The 23,045-nt window shown below is 46.1% G+C and overlaps 2 protein-coding genes across 2 annotated transcripts in view; one reads left to right on the forward strand and one right to left on the reverse strand.

The window, feature by feature from the left end:
* Positions 1 to 23,045, reverse strand: part of LOC147886979 (uncharacterized) — an 874,612-nt gene that overhangs the window by 98,442 nt on the left and 753,125 nt on the right. Inside the window, exon 32 of the mRNA XM_087394085.1 lies at positions 21,802 to 22,014. Within this exon, the coding sequence (XP_087250211.1) occupies positions 21,802 to 22,014 (213 nt within the window). The remainder of the gene's footprint in view (positions 1 to 21,801; positions 22,015 to 23,045) is intronic.
* LOC147886980 (uncharacterized) lies at positions 1,981 to 2,970 on the forward strand. The gene is made up of 2 exons (XM_087394050.1): positions 1,981 to 2,770; positions 2,895 to 2,970. The coding sequence occupies exons 1-2, from the start codon at positions 1,983 to 1,985 to the stop codon at positions 2,968 to 2,970; spliced, it is 864 nt and encodes a 287-aa protein (XP_087250176.1). The 5' UTR covers positions 1,981 to 1,982.

Raw genomic sequence — 23,045 nt, forward strand, 5'->3', positions numbered from 1 at the left:
TATCTGATCATACTCCACTATGGCTCATTCTTTCCTTTGGTATGCCTTTGGATGACTTGCAGCCCTCTTCAGTCAGAAATTTACAGGTTAATCAATTATATCTCTCTCATGAAAATTTCCAGCATATGATCAGATTGGCTTGCAGGCCATTGCTTTCCCATGCTCAGGAGGATCTGGACTTTGCTTGGACCTCTTTCATACATCGCATTCAAAATGTCATTAAGGAATATGGAAGATGGTACCTGGCAGAAACCAGACAGCATATCCAGTGGGCAAAATCATACAAGCAATTGTCTTGTGCTTCCTCCATAATTGATGCCAATGATAAACGCAAGTTGTCCAAATGGCAGACCCGGGCCAGAGCTAAACCTATGCTAGATAAGGGCTGTTCCTCGAAATCTTTTTTCCGGAACTTACATGCACATAGACAAAGCCAATCTATTATGAGGGTCAGGAAACCAGATGGCCTTTGGACCCAGACTCTATCTCAGCTAGAAAAGCAATGCCTGGATCATTTCCAGCTTCTCTTTTCTCAGCCATCATCTTCTACACCTCGGGTTATTTCAGCCCGTAACAAATTTACTACGTTTGTTTCTCCTATTATCTCATTGCACAAAGCCTCAATGCTGGAAATGTCTTTTTCGGATGTTGAATTGGATGAAGCTCTTAGGCATTTGGGTAAACATAAATCCCCTAGTTGGGATGGTTTGACGGTTCAATTTTTTGAAGCCTTTTGGCCTGAACTGAAGGGTCCAATTCTGCAGTTTATAAATGTAGCCTGGCAGCTTCAACATCTTCCCTCAGCTTGGAAGCATGGTCTGGTTAAGCTTGTGCCCAAAAAACCCCTATGTGAGACTATGGACGACTGGAGACCCATCACTTTGATGCCGGTTATATACAAACTGATTGCCAGGATGTTGGTACATCGGATAAAGGATATCCTTCATGAAGGCCTTCATCCCAGGCAATATGGTTTTGTTCCTAGACGGCACATACATGACAATATCTCTAACACTATCATCACAATGGAATATGCAAAATATTCAGAACAGGATGTGTTGGTCATGCAGGTGGATGTGGCTAAGGCTTTTGATACAGTACAGTGGGATTATGTTTCTCAAATCATGTTAAAACTTGGTTTTGGGCCAAAGCTAGTTAATGTCATATATTGGCTTTACTCAGATTCCACTGCTCAATGCTTTATTGGTAATCATTTGTCTGCGTCTTGGACTCTCGAACGCTCAGTTCGACAGGGATGCCCTCTCAGTGCTTTGCTCTATGCCATTGCTTCACACCCTTTGCTACTTTATATGGATCACATGGTTGATACTGGACAGCTAGAGGGGCTTCAGATTTCTGGTTCACGCCCCTTCCTTGCACAGGCTTATGCAGATGATTCATTCTTCATGCCAAAGAATAGTCCTTTGGAGATTCGCCTCTTGATGGATACCCTTTCAGAATTTGGGCTGGCAGCTGGTCTTAAAATTAATTTTCAGAAATCAAAACTCTTGCCACTCAAGCATTGTGACTGGCATGCTATCTTGTGGCCAGGCCAGATTGTTTATCCTGAAAATATAGTAAGACATTTGGGCTATCCCATTGGCTGGAAAATCAGCAATAAGCAACAAATGTCCTGGGTGGCAAACAAAATTCAGAACAAATTAGAATATTGGAAGATCTCCACTTGGCCTCTGCATGTACGGCTTCGAATTGTCCAGTCTATTGTTCTAGCTTATGTCCAGTTCTATCTTCCTCTATTACACTGGTCATCTCGAGATCTCACTTCCTTTATGTCTCAAGCCATGGAGATTTTTTGGAAAACAATGCTTCATAAAAAAGCTTTACGGCTGCTCAAAATGGATTTGCTTTGCTCACCAAGAATGCATGGTGGTTTGAATATAATCAACATCAAATTTCATGTGTTGGCAAGAAAGATCACTATGCTCAAGACTTTTTTTGAACAACAGCAGCCTTGGTCTATCATGTTGGCAATTTTGTGTGGACAGATGAGCACTAATGTTTATGGACACTGGCTAGTTGATCCATCGGAAGTGGTGCTTGGCAAATTGCAAGGTAAAATCCCTCGTTGTCCATTCTCTAATTCCTTGATTCAGGACTGGAAGCAAGTACTCTCTCACATCAAATGGTCTCCCCATCCTGCTTCTTTAGCTTCTTCACTCAGAATGGAAAGTATTCATTGGAGTGCTGTCTTTTCCTCTCCCCTTGCTGTTCAACAACCCATCAGAGCTTACAATCTTATGAAAATGGGTATCCGGTTCATTGATGATGTAGTGGATATGCAAGGAAATATTCTCACTTTTCCAGTAGCATGTCGACGATACAATTTGGGGATGCATCATCGACCCATTTGGAAAGCTATTGCTGATCTCTTACTCCCTCTGCTTCCAATTCCGACATTGAATGTCGGAGATAGGCTTCAAGATTGGCACCTTTGCTCTTCAAATACAAGCATATCCTCTAAGCCTTTGAATTTATTGACTTCTATACAGGCTTATCGTTTGATATTACCTCCTCCCTGGATTGCCCATCATGCTAATTCTCTATGGCATTTGAACAAGTCTTTAGCCTGGTGGAAAGGAAGATTGCATTTGATATGGAAATTGAAAATGCCTTTGAAGCAACGACTCTTTCTATGGCGATGTATTGTTGGTATTCTTCCAGTAGGGGTGAAATTGGCTCAAAGAAGGATAGCTTCGCCCCTTTGTCCAAGATGTCATCTTACATCTGAGAGTATTCCGCATTTACTGTGGTTTTGTTCATATTCCAGAGACCTCCTTGACAGAATCTCCTATTTCTTATCTCTCAGATTCCCAGCTCACAGGTTCTACAGGTTTTTATGGATATATGGCAAACTATCAGCTTCTTTGTCACAGTATTCTCTTTTCTTCCACTGGATTAGATACTAGGCTTTATGGACCCTCTGGTTACAGCGCAATCAAGCATATCTGAATTCTCCACTTCAGCAGCCATATGAGTTCTTCCGAGCCTCATTGCAGCAGTCTTTATATGATGCCTTACATGAGGAAGATTTAGATCTTTCTTGTATTCAGCTTTTCTTTTACTGCTTTTGATGGATAGGGCTTTGGCTCTCTTTTGAGCTCTGCCCAGATGTAAATGAATGTATCATAATATAAGTATCTTGGTTTTACAAAAAAAAAAAAAGAGAAAGAAAGAAAGAAAGAAAGTGTATTATTGTCCCACTAGAGGCCAAAATGGGCCCATGGGACATCAAGAACTCTGCATACAAGATAGCACAAACTCAACGTGCCCCAAAGAAGAGGCATCGTCGAATATCATCTAAGTGCTACGCAATATAATGCTAGTGAAAGTACATAATGTCAAATCTGAGCCTAAATACAGAGTAAACTAGATGCACGGAAACCGCCCCCGGATGCAAAATGGGGGGGATGAGCACAATATGCCAATGCAAAGATACAAGTCCAGGTGTCAATGAGTCTGAGAACCAAAATAATACTGGAAATCCTGTCCATCGACTCTGCCTCCTGCTATGAGAGTACAAATCTGGGCAAAGGTGAGGTGAGCGGCTGGTGGGGCGAGATCTCCATGAGTAAGTCTCCTCCGAAATGCTGCCATCATCCTGGACCGTCTGGAGATGAAGCGGCGAGTACGTCCCCTATGTAACAAGATCCTGCGGCGTCTACAAACCATCTCATATGTACATCCACATGGTGGAGGCATGTGTCCTGTGTGGGCTCTGCCGTCCTCGTGCTCCTCCTGGTCTCTGTCCTCTGGTATGGCGTGTGTCTGAGCTCTATGAGGCTGGGCTCTATCACGCTCCGGTCTGTGCTCTCTGAGGTAGTCTCGCCGAAGCATAGTGGCCTCCCTGACAAAAAGGGCTAGGCAATGCTGATCCTCGTAGTCCATCACTCGTGAGAGAGGTCCAAAGCCATCCGTGAAGAGACAGTGGAATCTACCTCTGATCTCATAATATAGCGGGCATCTGCAAATGAAGTGCTCCTCTGACTCCACCTCTCCCATGGTGCAACAAGGGCAGATCCTGGTCTCTCGGCCTGGTCGCCGTCCATCCTCCATGCGTCGCATCCTACCAGCCTCTATCTCGAGCTGATGCGAAGAGACTCTAAGCTGGCCGAGGGCAATCCTCAGTGAGTGGGACATGTGGGTACCTGTATAGCCTGGTGGGATGACAAATCCATCCTCTGAGATCCGAAGGAAGTGGTCACGATATGTGGCCATCTTCACCGAAAGCTGCGTGGGATAAACCCAAGTGCTATACGTATGAAGCTGCAGCAAGTCTGCTCTCGTGACCTGGCTAAGCTCGTGGCGAGTCAACTCGAGATGAGGGGCATCTATGCTGTATCGGAACGGAGGCAGTCTATCCATGTCTAGTCCAAGGGATGTGAGCCACCTAGTGAGTCTGAAGTACCAGCAGTATCGGGTCCCTGATCGTGCCAACTCCATAGAAGATGCAAGTGCTAACCATGGCAACCGAGCTCTGCCTGCTGCTGAGTCTCCAAACTCCCTGACCCTGTGCAGATACATGACCGACTGAAACGCTGCATCCAATGCAAGGGGAGTAGCTCCAAACTCTGCTAGCATGATCTCGTGCGGAACTGTAGCCTTGGCCCTAATGAGCCGAGAGAACATGATGATCTGTAACCTCTCTACTCGTCTCCAATCTGCAGCGCCGAGGTCTCCTGCCCAGAAAGGAGCTGCATACATCGCAGCTGGTCTCACCAATGTATCAAAAAGCAAGGATTTCGTATCGGGATGCTGAAAGTGGGACTGAAAACACTGACGCTCAAGATGATCCAACGAAGCATACCCTTTACTAATCCTATCTCGTGCTGCATATGTCATGGTGAAGACCGGTCCCCTGAAAACTGCCCCCAAATAAGTGTACTCTCTAACAAGCTCAATGGGCTGTCCGTCATAAGTGAAGTAAAACTCATCCATGCTGTAAATACGATCAGAGGTGTTGAAAACCATAACCTTGGTCTTGCCAAGGTTTACGGTCAACCCCCTGTCCTGGCAAAACCTGTGGAGTGCCTCAATATGTGCCTGGAGGCCCTGAGCAGTAGAGGAAATGAGAACCACATCGTCCGCATACAGGAGGATAGGAATGGAGGATCCTGAGAGAGTAGAGCCCACACCACCTGTCATCTGTACAAACATCTCTAGCTCATCAATGTATAATCCAAAGAGAGTGGGAGAGAGCGGGCAGCCCTGCTTCACCCCAATCGTGCTGCATACCTCCTCTGAGAGCCCCTCACGTGTCCGAGCCCGACCAGTGACCCTCTCATACAAAGCCATGATAGCCCACTGTATCTCTCCACTAAAGCCCATCTGGCGAATCCTCTGAAACAATCTGAATCGCGGAACTGTGTCAAATGCCTTCCTGAAGTCCACGAAGCAACAATAAAGCCGTTGCCTTCGTGACTTCGCCTCCTCCACCAGTGCCCTAAGCGTGAGGATGTGGTCAAGTGTCGAATGATCCCTACGGAATCCAGCCTGCCCTCTGGCTCTGAGTCCTGTCGTCTCGGCATGGTCATTTATACGGCTTTCCAAAACTGATGCAAAGATCTTGGCCATAACGTGGCCGATCATGATGGTCCTGTAATTCGACGGCTCCATAGGGTCCCCCGACTTGTGGATAGGTACTATGGTATTGCCTAACCAGGACTGTGGTAGGCCTGTACAAACAGACTCATTGAAGAGACGGGAAAGAACAAAATCTAAGGCATCAATCCCATGGATTACATACTCCGCTTGCAATCCATCATGATCCTTAGCTCTCCCGTTCTTCAATCGGTGGACTGCTGCACGGACACTCTCTGGTGTGAAAAGAATAGATGAAGCTGGCCTAGGGGAATGGGATAAATCGATGGCTGGCTGATCTGGAACATCATATAGAGCTGAAGTATATGCAGACCAGACACGTGGATCTGTAAGGGGGCTCTGAGACTTCGAGCGGAGGAATTTTCGCCAGAATTCCTTGGAGTCACAGCTGAAAAGCAAGCTTCTCAGCTCCTCCTCATTCTGGGCTAGAAATTGGCGTTTCTTGCGCCTAACCAACCACTTGTAGTCTCTCTTGGTTTCGGTAAGGAGGGGAGACTTCTCCTTGGTCTCAAGGTGAAGTTTCCTGCGGAGTTCCTTACACTCCTCGTCATACCAACCGTTGCAAGGAACAAGACCAACCGGTGGGGGACTAGACGAATGACACGTGGCAGGGAAGGACATGTGGGCAGCAGAAACGAGTGAAGAATGTACAAGTTCCCACCGGTCCTGCGTGGATGGTAGAGCATCTAATAGATGAGGACGGAGTAGGCGGCTGAGGTTCTGGCTATATACATCATCGAACTGGTGGTCGAAATGAACCTCATAATAGGATGTGCGGTCGTGATGACGAGGGGGGGGTGGGTCATGGGAGACATGAGTCAAAGTAAAGTGGATGAGTGCATGGTCTGCAGAGGGCATGAAGGGGCTAACAGTAAGGCTATGGATGGAAGGGACTAGAGTCGGGGGACCTATGATGTAGTCGATCACGCTAGTGCCACGCCCAGAAGCAGAAGAGAATGTAGGCATGGAAGACTGTGGCCACCTGGACAAGCCGTTATAAATGACCATACTGTGCGAGGTGAGGAGCTCCAGTAACTGACGTCCCTGATCTGTGGGCTGTACTGTGCAGTCTGATGAAGTCCGACAGAGGCTATCATTGTGAGATGCCGGAAGTATGACCGGATCCTCCATGAAGTCATAAGTGAGGGCCTGTCTGTTTGAGGTCCTCGCGTTGAAGTCCCCTAAGAGGATGACTTCTCCGCGATGTGAAAAATCTGCAATGTCCGCTGAGAGATCCTCAAATATGGACTGGCCTGGTCCAGTGGAAGAATAAAACAACTGCGCCGGGGGGAAGTAGCAAACTGCAATAAAGAGATCTCGCTGAGAGGCTCTGCGGTGGATGCGTACCCACAAGAATCGGGCATGTGAATCCGCTCTCTCCACTGTGATGATCCGATCGAGATGCTCTCTGTACAAAATGGCCACTCCTCCAGATCCTCTCACTCCAAATGCTCGAGTGTGCTGTCTGAAGGCAGATCTCCATGTATATCCTGTCACTCGTGGCAAAGGTCTCTCTGGACTCTCGTGTGTCTCTGTGAAAAAGATGATATCTCTCCCAAAGAAAGCCCCCCGTAGATTGCCTGGCTGTGCTGTAAAAGAACCATTGCAGTTCCATACAGCGATGCGTAGACTATCTGACAGGTGGTGTGTCCCATGAGCCCTGTCCCGTCAGGCGGTCGGAGCAGGAGGTGGAGGTGGGGCCATATCTGCTGGTCTGTCATCCCTAGGCACTGTGGGAGCACGCCTCAAGGTGCCTGTGATGAGTCTGCCATCCCTGATCACTGCCCACTTGCCCTGAGCTCGGGCTGCGTCTCTCTGAGGCAAGAGCGCCTTGCGCTCCTCAACCTGTATCTGAGTCAGATCCTCGTCCATGGAAATCTGTGGGTGGTCTCTGAGTGTCCCTCTCCTCCTGAGGGCAGCTAGACGTGCCTGGGCATCTCTGAATCTGATAATGAGGGGCTGCTCTCTAGTACGATCTCTCCCGACTCTATATGCTCCTACTATGCCATGATCCTGTACTCCCAATGTCTTAGAGACAAAGGTCACAGCCTGTGTCATCGTGGACTCTGTCTCCGAGGGCAAGATACCACGAATGCGAATGTTGAGGGCCTTTGTGGCCCTCTGCTGTGACTCGGCCAATGTAGCTGATACAGTCGATCTCTGAGGCTGTGATGGCTGACGGCGGACGACATCCACCCACTCTGTGGCTCTCTGGACCTCTGTCTGAAGGGAGGTCAAACGCTCCTCAACCGCTGCTACTGCTGTAGTGGGAGATGTGTCTATGTGCTGAACGCGAGTCTCGATCTGTTGCACTCGCTCTGTGTGTCCATGAATCTCTCCAGCAAGAGTCCTATGAGTCGCCTGTAAGACCTGAAGATCTGTTCTAATAGACAAGATCTCCCGGTCCTGCTGTGTCACTCGATCAGTAAGAGATGCAACCTGAGCTGTAAGGAGAGCAATGGTCTCGTCCTTCCTGTGAAGCATCTGAAGGGCATCTCGGAGGTGGGTCTGAAAGTGCTGAAGCTCTGGTAGGATGTGTTGGCAAGGACAACATATGAGCGTGGCCCAAAGTATTATGGGTTGAGGAGCATTGTTGAAATCACCACAGATGAATGCATAGTGTCTCCACGGATAATTGTGCATGGCATCCCAAATCAATGCTCGACCATTGGAAGATTGAGGGGCATAAACTGATGCAAATTCAAATATTTCTCCTTGAAACAGGCATTGCATTATAATCCATCTACCATGGCGATCATTGAGAGCCACAACGGGCTGAAGATCATACCTCACCAAAAAAGCCACTCCAGAGAAAGAGTGCTCCCCAGCATAGAAAATATCATAACCAACAAAATGTCCTGTGTGACCAGCAAACATGTGTTGGTTATGTGACTATGTCTGGCTGCAATTTTTTGATATACATTCCATTTTCTATGATCACACAAACCCTGTACATTGAGTGTAACACATTTGATGTGGTCAAGCATATTTACAACTATGGGACAGTTATGTACAACAATAAACAAATTGGCTATGTTTGCATCTTCACCTCAATATTTCGACCTCTGCCCTGAGAAGAGGAATCAGCATGAGGGGAGGACAATATAGCAGTAACGTCCTCTTCTGGGAAGAGGGTACGATTGGCAGTGATTGCCAACCCAAGTCAAACCAATGCCAAAGTTTTCAGCTGGTGTCTTGGCCTGTGAAGATGCACTATTCCAAGTCCTAGATGGCAGAGGTCTCCTAGAAGAGAGAACTTTGCGAGGAGTTTGCCATCCTTCATCCAAATTTTTACCCTTCACCTGAGACGGAGAGGCCGAAGGCATAGGAAGAGGAGCAGTAGCATTTGAGACAGCCGGGTCTTTACCTTTGTCTTGAACAGCAAAAACCTGTTTTACCTCTTTGTTTTTTACTACAGAAGAGGCATTGGCATTTTTACTCTGAGGCGGAACCATTTCAGGTTGTACTGGCATCCTGGGAAGGGCATTGTGAAGCCATATGCCCAAATTGCTTGCATTCAAACCAAGCACATGCTGATGACAGATTGCCTTGCAGAAGGCTTTTATTGGTGAATAACAATTATCTGGAACATGCTGATTTTAAAGCTATGGTCTTTGATGCCATTCAGCCTCTCTCTTCTCATATGCTTTTTTATTTGGATTATGCATGGCAGGCATTTGTTGCTCAAATGCAAGCTGTGATTCGAGATTATGGTAAATCATTTATGCGAGCCACAAGGGAGACTGTTGTGCATGCTAAACTCACTTGCCAAAATCTGGCTAAGCTTAGTCACCTTCAGCCTTTGTCTTCAGATGAAAGCATGCACTTATGTCAAGTCAAATTCTGTCTCCAATCAAATGATCGAAGAAAACTTGCTAAATGGGAAACCTGATCTCGACAAAAGGCTTTTTGGAAAAGGCTGCTCTTCGAAGCAATTTTTGAAAAGTTTGCATTACAAACGACAGGTTGCAAATATTTGTCGGTCCGGATGCCTCATGGTTCTTGGTGTTCATCTCACTCTGAACTTGCTGATTTTTGTGTGCAGCACTTCTCCCATTTAGGGCATGTGGACCTTCCTTCTCCTGAGATTTTGTCTGCACATCAGCTTCTTTTACAACATGTCCATCCAATTCTTTCTCAAGCTCAGGCTTTGGAACTGGAACTTCCCTGAGAATTGTCAGATGCAGTTAAATCATGTGGTAGATGGAAATCTCCAGAATGGGATGGCCTCACTGTTGAATTCTTTCTTGCTTTTTGGGATAGCCTCAAATCCCCTTTGTTGCAAATGGCTAATTCAGCTTGGGAAAATCAGCAAATGCCCCTGTCATGGAAAAAGGGAGTTATAAAGCTCCTTCCTAAGAAGCGAATTTCTTATTTTATTACTGATTGGAGACCAATCATGCTCATGCCAGTCATTTACAAGATCATAGCTAAAATGCTTGTTGACCGTATCCAAGGCTATCTACATGATGGGCTGCATCCTTCTCAATATGGCTTTGTTCCTCGTAGGCATATCATGGACAATATTGCCAATGCTTATGTTGGAATTGAATATGCCAAGTACACGTAGCAGGATGTTTTGCTCTTATAGATTGACATTGCCAAAGCTTTTGACACAATTCAATGGGAATTCATCTTGTAAACAATGGCTTTGGAAAAAAATGCAGCAGGTTATTTATTGGCTCTACATGGATAGCAATGTTGTTTGTATTCTTTCTGGAGACATCTCTGAAGAATGGACTCTTCGTAGTTCGGTTCGTCAGGGATGTCCCCTTAGTGCCTTACTGTATGCCATTGCTACTCATCCTATGCTGCAATACATTGATCATCTACTGGCTACAAATTCTCTCCATGGTTTGGAACTGGATGAAAATCGCAGCATGGTTGCTCAGGCCTATGTTGATGATTCTTTCTTTCCTCCAAGGAATAATCATCCTGGTCTTTCTACTTTGATGCAAGCCCTTTCAGTTTATGGTTTGGCAGCTGGCCTTCATGTTAACTTTCAAAAGTCTAAGCTGCTCCCATTGCATATTAAAGACCGGCACAGTCTCTTATGGCCAAGGGAGATCATCCCACCCACTCAGTTTGTTCGACACCTTGGATATCCTTTGGGCTGGGGACTTACTCGTCGACAGCAAATTGATTGGGTTCTAATCAAGCTCAGGAAAAGCTTGAATATTGGAAATTGGCAACCTAGCCTTTACATGTTCGTCTCCGAATAGTGCAGTCCATTCTTGTGGCGTACATTCAACTTAATTTGCCTTTGATCATGTTCACCAAGGCAGATCTTGATTCCTTTATGTCTGTCATTATGGAAATCTTTTGGCGTTCCAAACATGGCAGAAAAAGTCTCAGACTGCTTTCGGTGCACCGAATTTGTTCCCCTAAAATGCATGGAGGATTGACTATCACTAATATCCAGGTGCACATCCTAGCTCACAGGGGAAAAATGTTGCTGCAATTACTGAAAGGTGATCACAGCCCTGGGCTTTCATGATTCAATCTCTGGTCACACATATCAGTACTCCTACTTTTGGTCATCGGCAACCCACTCAGTGGGATTTCTTGTTTGGGTGCATTGATGGTACTTTGCATGGCTGCCCCATGGTCTCCAACTTGCTTCTTGACTGGAAGCATATTCTGTCTCACCTTGAATGGCATGGTCGAAAATCTCTGATGGGTAACTCTTTGCGGGTTGAAAGCATTCACTGTCAAAAGTTTTCCAGCATCCACTTGCTTTATAGGAACCTTGTCGTTCCTACTTTATTTCTTTTAAAGGGATCAATACTGTTGCTAATGTTATTCATGATAATGGCTCTATGCTTCTCTTTTCTCTGGCAGCCACACAGTATGGTCTCATTATCGTACTTTGTGGCAGCAAATCACTTGTATGCTTTCCGCTATGGTTCCGATTCCCCCTTTGAAACTCCAGGATCGATGAGAGGATTGGACTTTGACTTTTTTTGGGTCCTCCTCTCATCCTTTGAGGCTATCTCAGATTATTGTGCCTACATTATACAAAATCCTTTTGCCTCAACCCTGGGTTTCAGAAAGGGGTAATTCTATTTGGCAAATGCTTCGGCTAGTTAAGTGGTGGAGAAAAAGAATGCGGCAACTTTGGGCTTACAAGGTTCCACTTCGGCAACATGTTTTTTTATGGCGAGTGCTTCTGTGAATTTTTCCATCTGGGCAGTTGCTGGCCCATAGGCACATTGCTCTTGCTCTATGTCATCGATGTCTGATTTCTCAAGAGACTGTGCCTCATTTATTCTGGCATGGCCCATCTTCTCGACAGTTTCTGGATTCTCTCGACAAAGGCTACGAGCGAGATTCCCGAGTCTTCTCTTTGGAAAATTTTTCTGGCTCTTTGGTTTTCATCCACAGCGACCGGAGTTTCATCTTTTCTTTATTTGGGCTCGTTATTGGGCACTTTGGACTTTATGGACAGACCGCAATTGTAAAGTCTTTAGTGATGGATTTGCATTTCATGAGAAAGAGCTACGTGAATCGCCACGCCCCCCCTTGGCTGCCCTGCTGCCTCGCCCCACCCCGCCTCCTCTGCTCCCCCTCCGCACTCCCTCGACCTCCCCGCCTCCCCTTCTTCGCCTGTCCCGCTGTTTCTGCCGCCCCTACTTCCCTCGACCTCCCTGTTGCCTTGACCTCCCTCGACCTCCCCGCCTCCCCTTCTGCGCCCGCCCCGTTGCTTCTGCCTCCTTGCCCCCCGCCCGCTCCTCCTGCATCCGTCTCTGCTGTCCCCCATGCCTGTTGCGCCCTCGCCAGCCTCACCCGCTCCCGCCACCACCACCTCCTCCGCCTCCTTCTCAACCTCCTTCTCCTCCACCTCTGCCAACCCTGCCCGCTCCCACCACCTCTATCTTCCGCCAACCCCACCCGCTCCCACCACCTCCCCATCAACCCCTTCTACTCCACCTCCGCCCCTTCCACCCCCGTGTCCCGCTCCTCTCCCCCGTCGGTTCCACCCCCTCTCCTGCCTCCTCTCCGCTCTCTTGCCCTCTCACCCCTTCATTTTCTCCCTCTTCGCCTTCTCGCCCTCCTTCCTCCTCCGCCTTCTGCCCTCCTTGCCCTCCTTCTTCCATCTCTATCCTGCCCCCTCCTCCACCCGCTTCGCTTCCCCCTTTTCCACTTTCTTCCTCACCCTCCTTTTCTTCTTCCTCCCTGCAGCAAGAGCACTTGTGCTTGTTAAGGCGAAAGAAGAACCTTGGTGGTGACCCTTGGTCTGGCCAGAGGGGCTCTATGGCAGCACCCTCGAATCCCACAGCCGTTAAGGTTCTTCTTTCCCCAGCTGACAAGCAACAGGTATAGCAGGCAGTTCAGTCCCTCCAGGACAAGGCGCTTGTGGGCAGAATTGTGGGCCTCACTCCTACACGGAGACAAGTGCGAGAGTGGATCCAAGCGAGCTTGGCATTAGAGGGAGACCACATCCAGGAGGTCACCATCTATGGATGAGGCGTTTTCCTCATCCAGCTGAGCTCCCCTGACTCTGCCTCAACACTTGTGGAGTAGAGCCCCATCCTCCTTGGCCCGCATCTTGTCTACCTCTTTCCATGGTATCATGGGTTCACAGTGGAGGACATGGATACGACACATCATGTTCCACGTTTTCCGGTCACACTTCGCTTCCCAAGGCTCCCCAAGGAGTATCGAGCCATCCTCCCTTCCAGTGGTCGGGCATTTGGCACAGTGCTCAAGTCCTCGCCAGAGTCAACCGCCTCAGTTCTGGCAGTTGATGGAGTCCCCAGGATCAGGCTAGTGGTTGAGAGCCCAGAGTCCCTCCCAAAGTTGATCCTTGTCGAGACCCTAGAAGGGAGCTCTACCTTTGTACTTGTAGAGATTTCAATAGGCTGACCATCAGCACCGAGTATCTAGTTTCTCATTAAATCATTAAACTTCGCCAGAGGGTGGAGATCTCCGGGTTACCAGGCCAGTGTCTTCGGTGCAGACAGATAGGTCACCTCGCTAGAGATTGCCCCCGCGGCCTCCCTTGTGCGCCTTTCCCCCCTCCTCCACAGAGCAAGCAGAGTCAACAGGCCCGTGTTCAGCGGCCTCTCAGGCAGGAGCAGCAAGAGTCTCAGACCCCATGGGTTACCCCCTCGGAAGGGAACTGGACACAGGTTGAAAAGAAAAAGAAACCAAGCAAGCAGGCCTTCAAACACCGCGGGCAGAGGGCTAATCGTAGGGAGAGGGACAGGGTTAATCGAGAGGCCTCGAAGGAGGAACAACAGGAGCCACCTCCTCTAGCAGCAGGGGCCACTGCCCATCCAGCCAATCCTCCAGCTTCGGAGGTTCAGCCTCCGCACCCACCCTTGCAGCAGCAGAGAGCCCCAGAGCTCCAGATGCGGCGATGGCGGAATCCGCAAACACTAGCCCGACGAGGGCCGCAGAGGAGCTGATTCAAAGCCCCGGTGAGCCTGATCAGCAGGGAAGACCTGAGGTCGCTCTTTTCCCTCCTCCTCCCCCTCCCCCTCCTCCTCTTCACTTCCCCCTCCTCCTCCAGGGTTCCCCCCGTCCCCTCCCCCCTTTCAGCCCCCCCTTCTATGGTCACTCTCACTACTCGGCCCCCCCCCCCTGTCCCCCACATCCCTACCCCTCCCTCTCCCGTCGCCCCCCTCTCCGCTTCAATAGCAGCTTCTTCCGCTTTGACAGCCCTGCCATCAGCAAGGGAACGACGACACCCCCTTCTACTTCCTCAGAGAGGGATCCTAAGGGACGAGGCTCGTCCTCTCGGCCAGCAGCTCCCAACCTCCAGCCTGGGCGTCCCTTACCGCGGGACATCTAGAGGTTAGGACCCTAGAACTATCTGGAAATTCCGTACTCATACCCTCTACCACTAGAGGTAACGCTCATGGTCCTTCAGCCTTGGAAGGGGGGTTTGATCAGTGCAGTGGGATTTCAGACACACCCCATTTGGAGATTTCCATTTGCCTCCATAGGGTTGGAGAAATAGTCCCCGGAGGTGTTTGATGCTATCTTGGGTAATCAGATTACACTCATGATGGTTGAGTGGATGGGACCATAGGGACTAGATCTTTGGTATGCCCATGGTGCGGAGGTGAGCTTCACGTGCGAGGAACCGGTGTGTGGCTTGGCGACAGGAGTTATCATATTGCCGCTAGAGGCACGGGTCGATGGGCAATCCTTCGTGGGCTGACAGCCAAAAGAAGTATGAGATCTTCCTCGGCCGCAAGCTGGACCACAACCGCATCCACAACTTGGAGCGAACATCCCGGAGCACTCTCTGGGTCACCCAGTGTCTCTCTCTCGACGAGTCCATCTGAAGTCTCCTGCCAATCTGTGTGGTGTAGGAAAAGAAGGGCACCTCATCCACCGTCTCAGCTCGGCCACCCCTGGAGGACCAGAACCACTCCCAAGGATCCCACTGGACCTCTCTCAGGGGTCTACCCTCCCATAGCCAAAGGCGCCATCTAGAGGCATCCTGCTCTGAGATATTGGGAGGGTCAATGTGCCACTCCTTCCCCAAGCGTCCTACCACTCTGATCATCTGCTAGTGTATCCCATCAAGACTCCCATCCATCTCAGGGTCGCTTTGAGTGAGGGACTGAAGTAGGCCTCCAAGTCCTACACGGAAGAAGCCGGGGTGCGTGCTGCCGCGCTGCATCAATATCCTCAAGGGAACACCATTACATGAAAACTGCCCCAACCATCTGTTGTCTCTCCAAATGTGAAGTGCTTCCCACCAGGACTCAGGAATGGCTAAGTCAATCTCACCCATCCGTTGCCCTGCCCCTCGCAGCAGTTGAGGACGGGGGAGTCAGGAACAAGGCTCTCCTGTGAGTGGGTTCCTGTCCTAGAAAGACTGTCTTGTGTGATTTTGCTGGGTGTTTGGAGGGCGAGTAGTCAGTGTCTGTGCGGCGCCGTACTAGGGTGGATACGGAGCAACAATGGCACTACCGTATTGATGTCTTGGAGACTATCTCGCATTGCCTATGGAGTTGTCATAGCGCAGCGAGGATCTGGATGAGAGCCCTCAGGATCATGACACGTATGCAGAGTCTACACAGAGACTACACCTAGGGGATGGTGGCTTAGTTGACAGAGGGAAGACACACGTTCCTGATAGATGAGATCTCCCCAGCCTACCAGATACATGGTTAGAGCATTTAGCAGATTGCACTCCACGAGGCAGTCCCCCCTGACACCCTAGCTCCTCCTCCTCCTAGGGAGGACAGTGTTTGGGAGGTGGTCGCCAGCATCACGCCTTGGAACATTTGGGTGGCTCACTGCAGTCTTGTAATGGGAGAGCACCCGGTTCCACCCTCGGCTACCTTAGTTGCCATCTGGCAGGATATCATCTACACTCTACAGTCCACCTGGGAGCATGGGACTCCAGGCTCCAAGGCGACTATTGAGAGGCGTGCTCGTTTCTACAAGGCTTGGCCTACAAGTGTTTTCTACATCTTCACTCCGCGAGGGATTCGCTAGTTGTACAATCCTCCCACTTGGTTGTTAGCCCTAGTTCCAGAGATCCCCTAGGCAGTGAGCTGGGTTTCTCTAAAACATGCCGGTTTCTTTCTTTCAACCTTTTTTGGTTTTTTCCATACTCAACACCTTCATGGCTGCTGTCTTGTATAAAATCTTTCAAGCATTAATAGAAGATTCCTTTCTTTGAAAAAAAAAAAAAAAGTCTATAGTGATCCCAATTCGAAGGTGTTGCCGTCTTGTATGAAATCTTTCAAGCAAATAGAAGGTTCCTTTCTTTGGGGGGGGGAAAAAAGTCTATAGTGATCCTAATTTTTCTTACTTGCTTTTTTTAAGCGTTCTCTGTAGCAATCTTTCTTTGATTGCTTGTAGACTCACCAGATAGATCAATATGTATATTTGGCTTATACTAAGATCTTCAATTGATGTATTTTCTAGCGCCTCTTTTTTGAGGTGACTATTCTTGTAATATAATCAATCAAAGCTTTCACTTATTAAAAAAAAAGTGTGTGAGAGATTTCCTACTGCTGCCTTTGGAAAGCATTTCTGGCTTTTTAGGATTCACCCATGCAGACAAGGGTTTGAGTTGTTTTTCATTTGGGTTCGTTACTGGGCACTCTGGACTCTATGGAGGCATAGAAATCATAGAGTCTTTGGTGATCCAACGTTTTCACCTTTCCCTTTCTTTCGATGCTCTCTGCAGCAATCTTTCTTTAATTGTCTACAAACTCATTACATAGATTGTCTACAGACTCATTACATAGATTACAATGTATACTTGTCATATAGTGAGCTCTTTTGCTGATGTATTTTTCAGCTCCCTGCTCATGGGAAGCTGTTGTCTAATATAAGGCATCAAAATTTTTACCCAAAAAATAAGTGTGTGTGTGTGTGTGTGTTTGATGCTCTTTGCAGCAATTTTTTTTTGATTGTCTGTAAGCCAATTACATAGACTATAATGTATACTTGTAATGTAGTGAGATCTTTAGCTGATGTACTTTTCAGCTCCCCATTCAGGGGAGTCAATGTGTAATATAAAGCATAAAAAATTTCACTCAAACAGAAAAAGTGTCTGTGCGCATGTGTGAAAGTTACGATTGTCTGTCGGTTTGTTGTCAGAGAGATTACAGTCTCTACTTGTCTTATAATGAGATTTTCTGATCTCGTACTTGCTAATCTTTGCTTTGGGGATGGCATCTTTGTAAATAAAGACATATGGATTTCACCTCCAAAAAAATTCTTGTGTGTGTGTACATAGTTGTTATATTACTATAAATACCTGTACATATGACTGCTCACATCAAATGTTTTACACTCAATGTCCAGGGCATGTGTGACAGTAGGAAATGGAAATCTGTGTGGCTGTACATTAACAGATTTCAGCCTGACATAGTGGCATTACAAGAACACAACCAACATATCTATGCAGGCAAGACAGGACACTACTGTGGATATGATATTTTCTATGCTGGGGAGCACTCTTTCTCAGGGGTTGTCCTTCTGATCAAACATGAGCTTCAACCAGTCATTGCTTTAAATGACAACAAAGGCAGATGGCTTGTTCTCCAATGCATTATTAGAGGAGAGGTGTTTGAATTTGCTTCTGTTTATGCACCTCAGTCCTCTAGAGAAAGAACTGCAATTTGGGATGCCATGCAACAATATCCGTGGAGATATCATGCCTACATATGTGGGGATTTCAATAATGCTCCACAACAGGGAGACAACACCTCCAGACATGACCATATGTTATCTCCTGAAAGGCATGCATGGTCTCAACTACTATTGCATCTGGATTTGGTTGACCTTTGGAAAGAATTGCAGCCTTTGTCACCGGGCTACACTTTTCAACATAATGCCTTTTCCGCTTATCAGGCACGTCTGGATCGATGGTATAGTGTAGCTCTCCAACAAAATGGGGATTTTACATGCAAAATGTGGATTGACTATGCCTTTGTGCATTCAGACCATGCACCTCTATGGTTGCGGTTATCTTTTCATAATATGCCAGATGATAGATTGCCACAAAGGAGACATCTAATCATAAACAATAGCTATTTGCAACATGCTGATTTCAAGGCAATGGTTACCGAAGCATCTCATTGTCTATCCTCTAGCAGCCATATTCATGTTGATGATGCCTGGGATTCTTTTATTTCCAAAATGCAAGATGTGATTAGAGCTTATGGCAAGTCTTACATGAAGACTCTGAGGGAAACCATTGCTCAGGCCAAATCCACTTGTCAAGACCTCACTGAACTCAGCCATCATCGTTCGTTGTCCATGCATGAGCAAACAACACTATGCCAAGCCAGACATTGTCTTAAACTAAATGATCACAGGAAACTGGCCAAATGGGAAACTAGAGCAAGACAAAGAGCCTTTACAGATAAAGGTTGCTCTTCCAAAGAAATTTTCAAAAGTTTACATCAGAGGAGAATCAAAACAGAAATTTGCAGAGTGCTTATGCCTGATGGATCATGGACTACTTCACGGTCACAGCTTGCTTCTGTTTGTGTGCATCATTTCTCTCAGCAATTTGGCTCTGCAGCTCCTCCCTCGCAACAGATTTTGCTTGCACGAAATTTACTGTTGCAACATGTTTCTCCTATCATTTCCCCTACTCAAGCTTTGGATTTGGAGGAACCCTTTACCGAGAGGGAATTGTCAGATGCGATCAAATTATGTGGCAGATGGAAATCCCCAGGATGGGATGGTTTAACAGTGAAGTTTTTTCTAGAATATTGGCATATTTTGAAGCATACATTGCTATATATGGTGAATGTTGCGTGGCAAAATGAGAAAATGCCAGACACATGGAAGAGAGGTCTTGTTAAACTCCTTCCCAAAAAACAAATTTGTGAGTCTTTGGTAGACTGGAGACCTATCACTCTTATGCCCGTAATTTACAAAGTCACTACCAAAATGATTGTTGATCGGCTAAAGGGCTTTTTACATGATGGGTTGCATCTTGCTCAATATGGCTTTGTCCCGCATAGGCATATCACAGATAACATTGCTAATGCCTACATTGGAATTGAATATGCCAAATACACACAGCAGGTTGTTTTGTTATTGCAAGTTGATATTGCCAAAGTCTTTGATACTGTTCAGTGGGATTTTATTTCATCGACTATGCAGGCATTGGGTTTTGGCACAAAAATGCAGCAACTCATCACCTGGCTATATAAATATAGTAAAGCTGCCTACATACTTTCAGGGGATATTTCTCCATCCTGGACTCTTGGTTGTTCTGTCAGGCAAAGATGTCCCCTGAGTGCTTTACTTTTTGCCATAGCCACTCATCCACTGCTTCAATATCTGGATCACCTCTTGGACACTGACCAGTTGCACGGTTTGGAGATTCCTGGCAGTCATGGCATGATTGCTCAGGCATATGCTGATGATTCATTCTTTACTCCAAAAAATACTCGGGCTGATCTGTCCATGATCATGCACGCTCTTTCTACATATGGATTGGCTGCTGGCCTTCGGGTAAATTTTCAGAAATCAAAATTGCTACCGTTACATGCACATGAATGGCACAACCTTCTGTGGCTTGCGGAAATTGTCCCCGCTTCTCAATTTATTCGACATCTTGGTTATCCTCTAGGCTGGGGACTCACCTGTTCACAACAAACTGATTGGGTGCTAGTAAAGTTAAGGGCAAAACTTGAATATTGGAAGCTTGCAACTTGGCCATTACATGTTCGTTTGCGAATTACACAATCCATTTTGATAGCATACATACAATTTTATCTACCTCTCACTATGTTCACTAAGGCAGATCTGGTTTCATTTATGTCAGCTATCATGGAAATTTTCTGGCATTCAAAACATGGCAAGAAAAGTCTCAGATTACTCTCTATACATCGTCTATGTTCTCCAAAGATGCACGGGGGTCTGAACATTCTCAATATTCAAATGCATTTACTTGTTCACAGAGGGAAAATGATGATACAGTTTATGCAAGGAGATCAGCCTTGGGCTTTCATGATCTGCTCTCTCTTATTACATCTTCATACATCTGCCTTTGGAAATTGGCAGCCTACTCAATGGGATTTTTTATTTGGCTCTATCCAAGGCAAGATCAAAGGTTGCCCTTTTGTCTCTCGTCTGCTTCTTGATTGGAAACACATCTTATCCCACTTGGAATGGCATGGCAGGGACTCTCTGTCGGGCAACTCCTTGAGGGTAGAGAATATTTTTTTGTCTAAAGTATTCCACCCTCCTTTGGCCATACAAGAACCCAGACGTTCTTATTTTCTCTCCTTCAAAGGCATTTCATCTGTGGCGGATGTACTTCAGGATGATGGAACAATTTTATCTTTTTCTATGGCTGCTCGCAAATATGGCTTGGGAGCTCATTATCGTCCTTTATGGCATAGAATTTCAGCAATGCTCCAACCGTACTTGCCGGTACCTCAATTGGAACTTCAGAATCGGCTTGAGGATTGGATTTTACGCTCTCCTTCCTTATACGCCCGTCCTTTGAAGCTCTCACATATCACAGTGTCATCTTTGTATAAAGTGTTATTACCTCCACCTTGGATTTCTCACAGAGCAAATACTGTTTGGCATATGGATCGTTCAATGAAGTGGTGGAAAAAAAGGCTGCGTCTCCTTTGGCATTACAAAGTCCCTCTTTGACAACAGCTTTTCCTATGGCGAGTTCTCATTGGAATTTTTCCATCCGGACAGTTACTCGCACACAGACATATTGCTTCAGCTGTTTGTCACAGATGCCAGCACTCTACTAAATCAGTGCTTCACATTTTTTGGTTCTGTCCACATACTTCTGATCTCATTGCTCTCATCCGACAGAGGCTTCAAGCGCGATTTCCTACTGTTACTTTTGGCAGATTTTTCTGGTTGTTTGGTTTTCATCCACAGAGACAGGGTTTTGATTTATTTTTTGTATGGGTGCGCTATTGGACCCTATGGACTTTATGGATGGACAGAAATCATAGAGTCTTTGGTGATCCACTATTTTCATCCTTTCTTTTTTTCAAACGCTCTCTGCAACAATCATTCTACGATTGTTTTCAGACTCGTTTGATTGATCAGGATGTGTATACAGCTTATACTGAGATCTTTAGTTGAGTAGTAGCTACTTCATTTTTGAAGTAACTATGAATGTAATTATTTTGCAACAATAAAAGATTTCTTCCCACAAAAAAAAAGGTAAGTGTGTGTGTGTGTGAGATTTCTCAGGAGACTATGCCTCATTTATTCAGGCATTGCCCGTCTTCTCGACAGTTTCTGGATTCTCTTCGACAGAGGCTACAAGCGAGATTCCCGACTCTTCTCTTCGGGAAATTTTTCTGGCTCCTTGGTTTTTATCCACAGGGACCGGAGTTTCATCTTTTCCTTGTTTGGGCTCGCTATTGGGCACTTTGGACTTTATGGACATACTGCAATTGTAAAGTCTTTAGTGATCCCAATTTTTCTTTGTTTGCTTTCTTTAAGCGTTTTTTGCAGTAATCTTTCTTTGATTGCTTGTAGACTCGCCAGATGGATCAGTTGATGTATTTTCTAGCGCCTCTTTTCTAAGGTGACTATTCTTGTAATATAATAAATCAAAGCTTTCACCTTTAAAAAAAAAAAAAAACGTGTGTGTGTGTGTGTGTGTGTGTGTGTGTGCGTGCGTGTGCGTTCGTGTGTGTGTGTGTGTGTGTGAGAGAGAGAGAGAGAGAGAGTTTTCCAAATTAAAATCAAGAGAACCTCGTATCTCTTTTTGAGAGTATCAATCTCCAGCCGCTTCTGAGTAAGAAGGTCCTTGTATGTGTTTAGAAGCTCCAAATATGATGTGGGTGTGACATAGAAGTAACGTCTTTGCTCTTGATAAAAGGTGGTGGATAAAATGCTTGCATTTTGATGGAACATGATACACATATCCCTCACACAAGGCAAAATGTAATCTTCCTCCATTTTGACCTGTGATTGAAGATGATGTTGATTATGGCACAATGTTGATTCAAGCAATCAGCTATTTTCCACTGTAGTAGTATTATAGATACAATAGTACTACTTTTGAATACAATTTTTTAATCAATACAATGAGTTTCCATAGGCTTAATTTTTTGTAAAAAGGAGTCGCATTCTGAGAATCTATATCTTTTAAATACAATCAATGGGTTTTTGGACATGATTGTGATAAATTGATTTGAAAGTACATTATCATAAATGAAACACATATAATTTTCACAGCACAGATGTACAAAATAAGAACTTCTAAGATTATATCTCATCAAACATATTGTTTCAATGAGTGGTTGGTGTCCTATTTACTTATATACGAGCTCCTCTTTAGTTGGATCATTGGGTGTGAACCATTGCATGGATTGTTTCAGCAATTAGATTGTCATTGGGATTCCTTTTATTTTTAGTCCCTTCTATCGTAAGTTCATGAGGTGCATCAGAGCTTCAACAGCAGGCGGTAAAGAGATGAGACCACGCAAGAGAATTTGCAGAGTAAGTTACCTTGTCAAAGCTGCCAACCACTCTTGGGAGACAACAATGCTAGAGACTTCTACAATGAAGGAAAGGTCTCATTAGACTTGAAGGAAGAGGTTATTGGCCTTAGGTAAACTGATCACTCAATAGTAGAGGAGTTATATTGTCGTCCTCTGGATTCACTCTTTCACACCTCTTGGTACTCAGTCCATGAGTACGTTGGCAGATCCTTCAAGGCATTTCCACACGAAAGTCAAAGAAAAAGGGGAAGATATGGATTGACATCCACAACCATAGATATTGTCATTGGATAATTGTAGAGTAAAGGGTGCCTAGGTTTATGGAGGGCTATAATGGTACCTACATTATGAAAAGATTTTTTTTCATGAAAAAGACTTCTATTAAGTATGAATAAAACCCTCGAGAGCAAGCTCAACAAGGACATACATCATAAGAATAGAACACCACCATAAACGGGACAAAATAAAGCTCCTCGGAGCGAACTATAAAAA

This window comes from Dipteris shenzhenensis, chromosome 23 (assembly GCF_047967505.1).
Source record: "Dipteris shenzhenensis isolate YYH24624 ecotype China chromosome 23, Dip_SZ_1.0, whole genome shotgun sequence".
NCBI lineage: Eukaryota > Viridiplantae > Streptophyta > Polypodiopsida > Gleicheniales > Dipteridaceae > Dipteris > Dipteris shenzhenensis.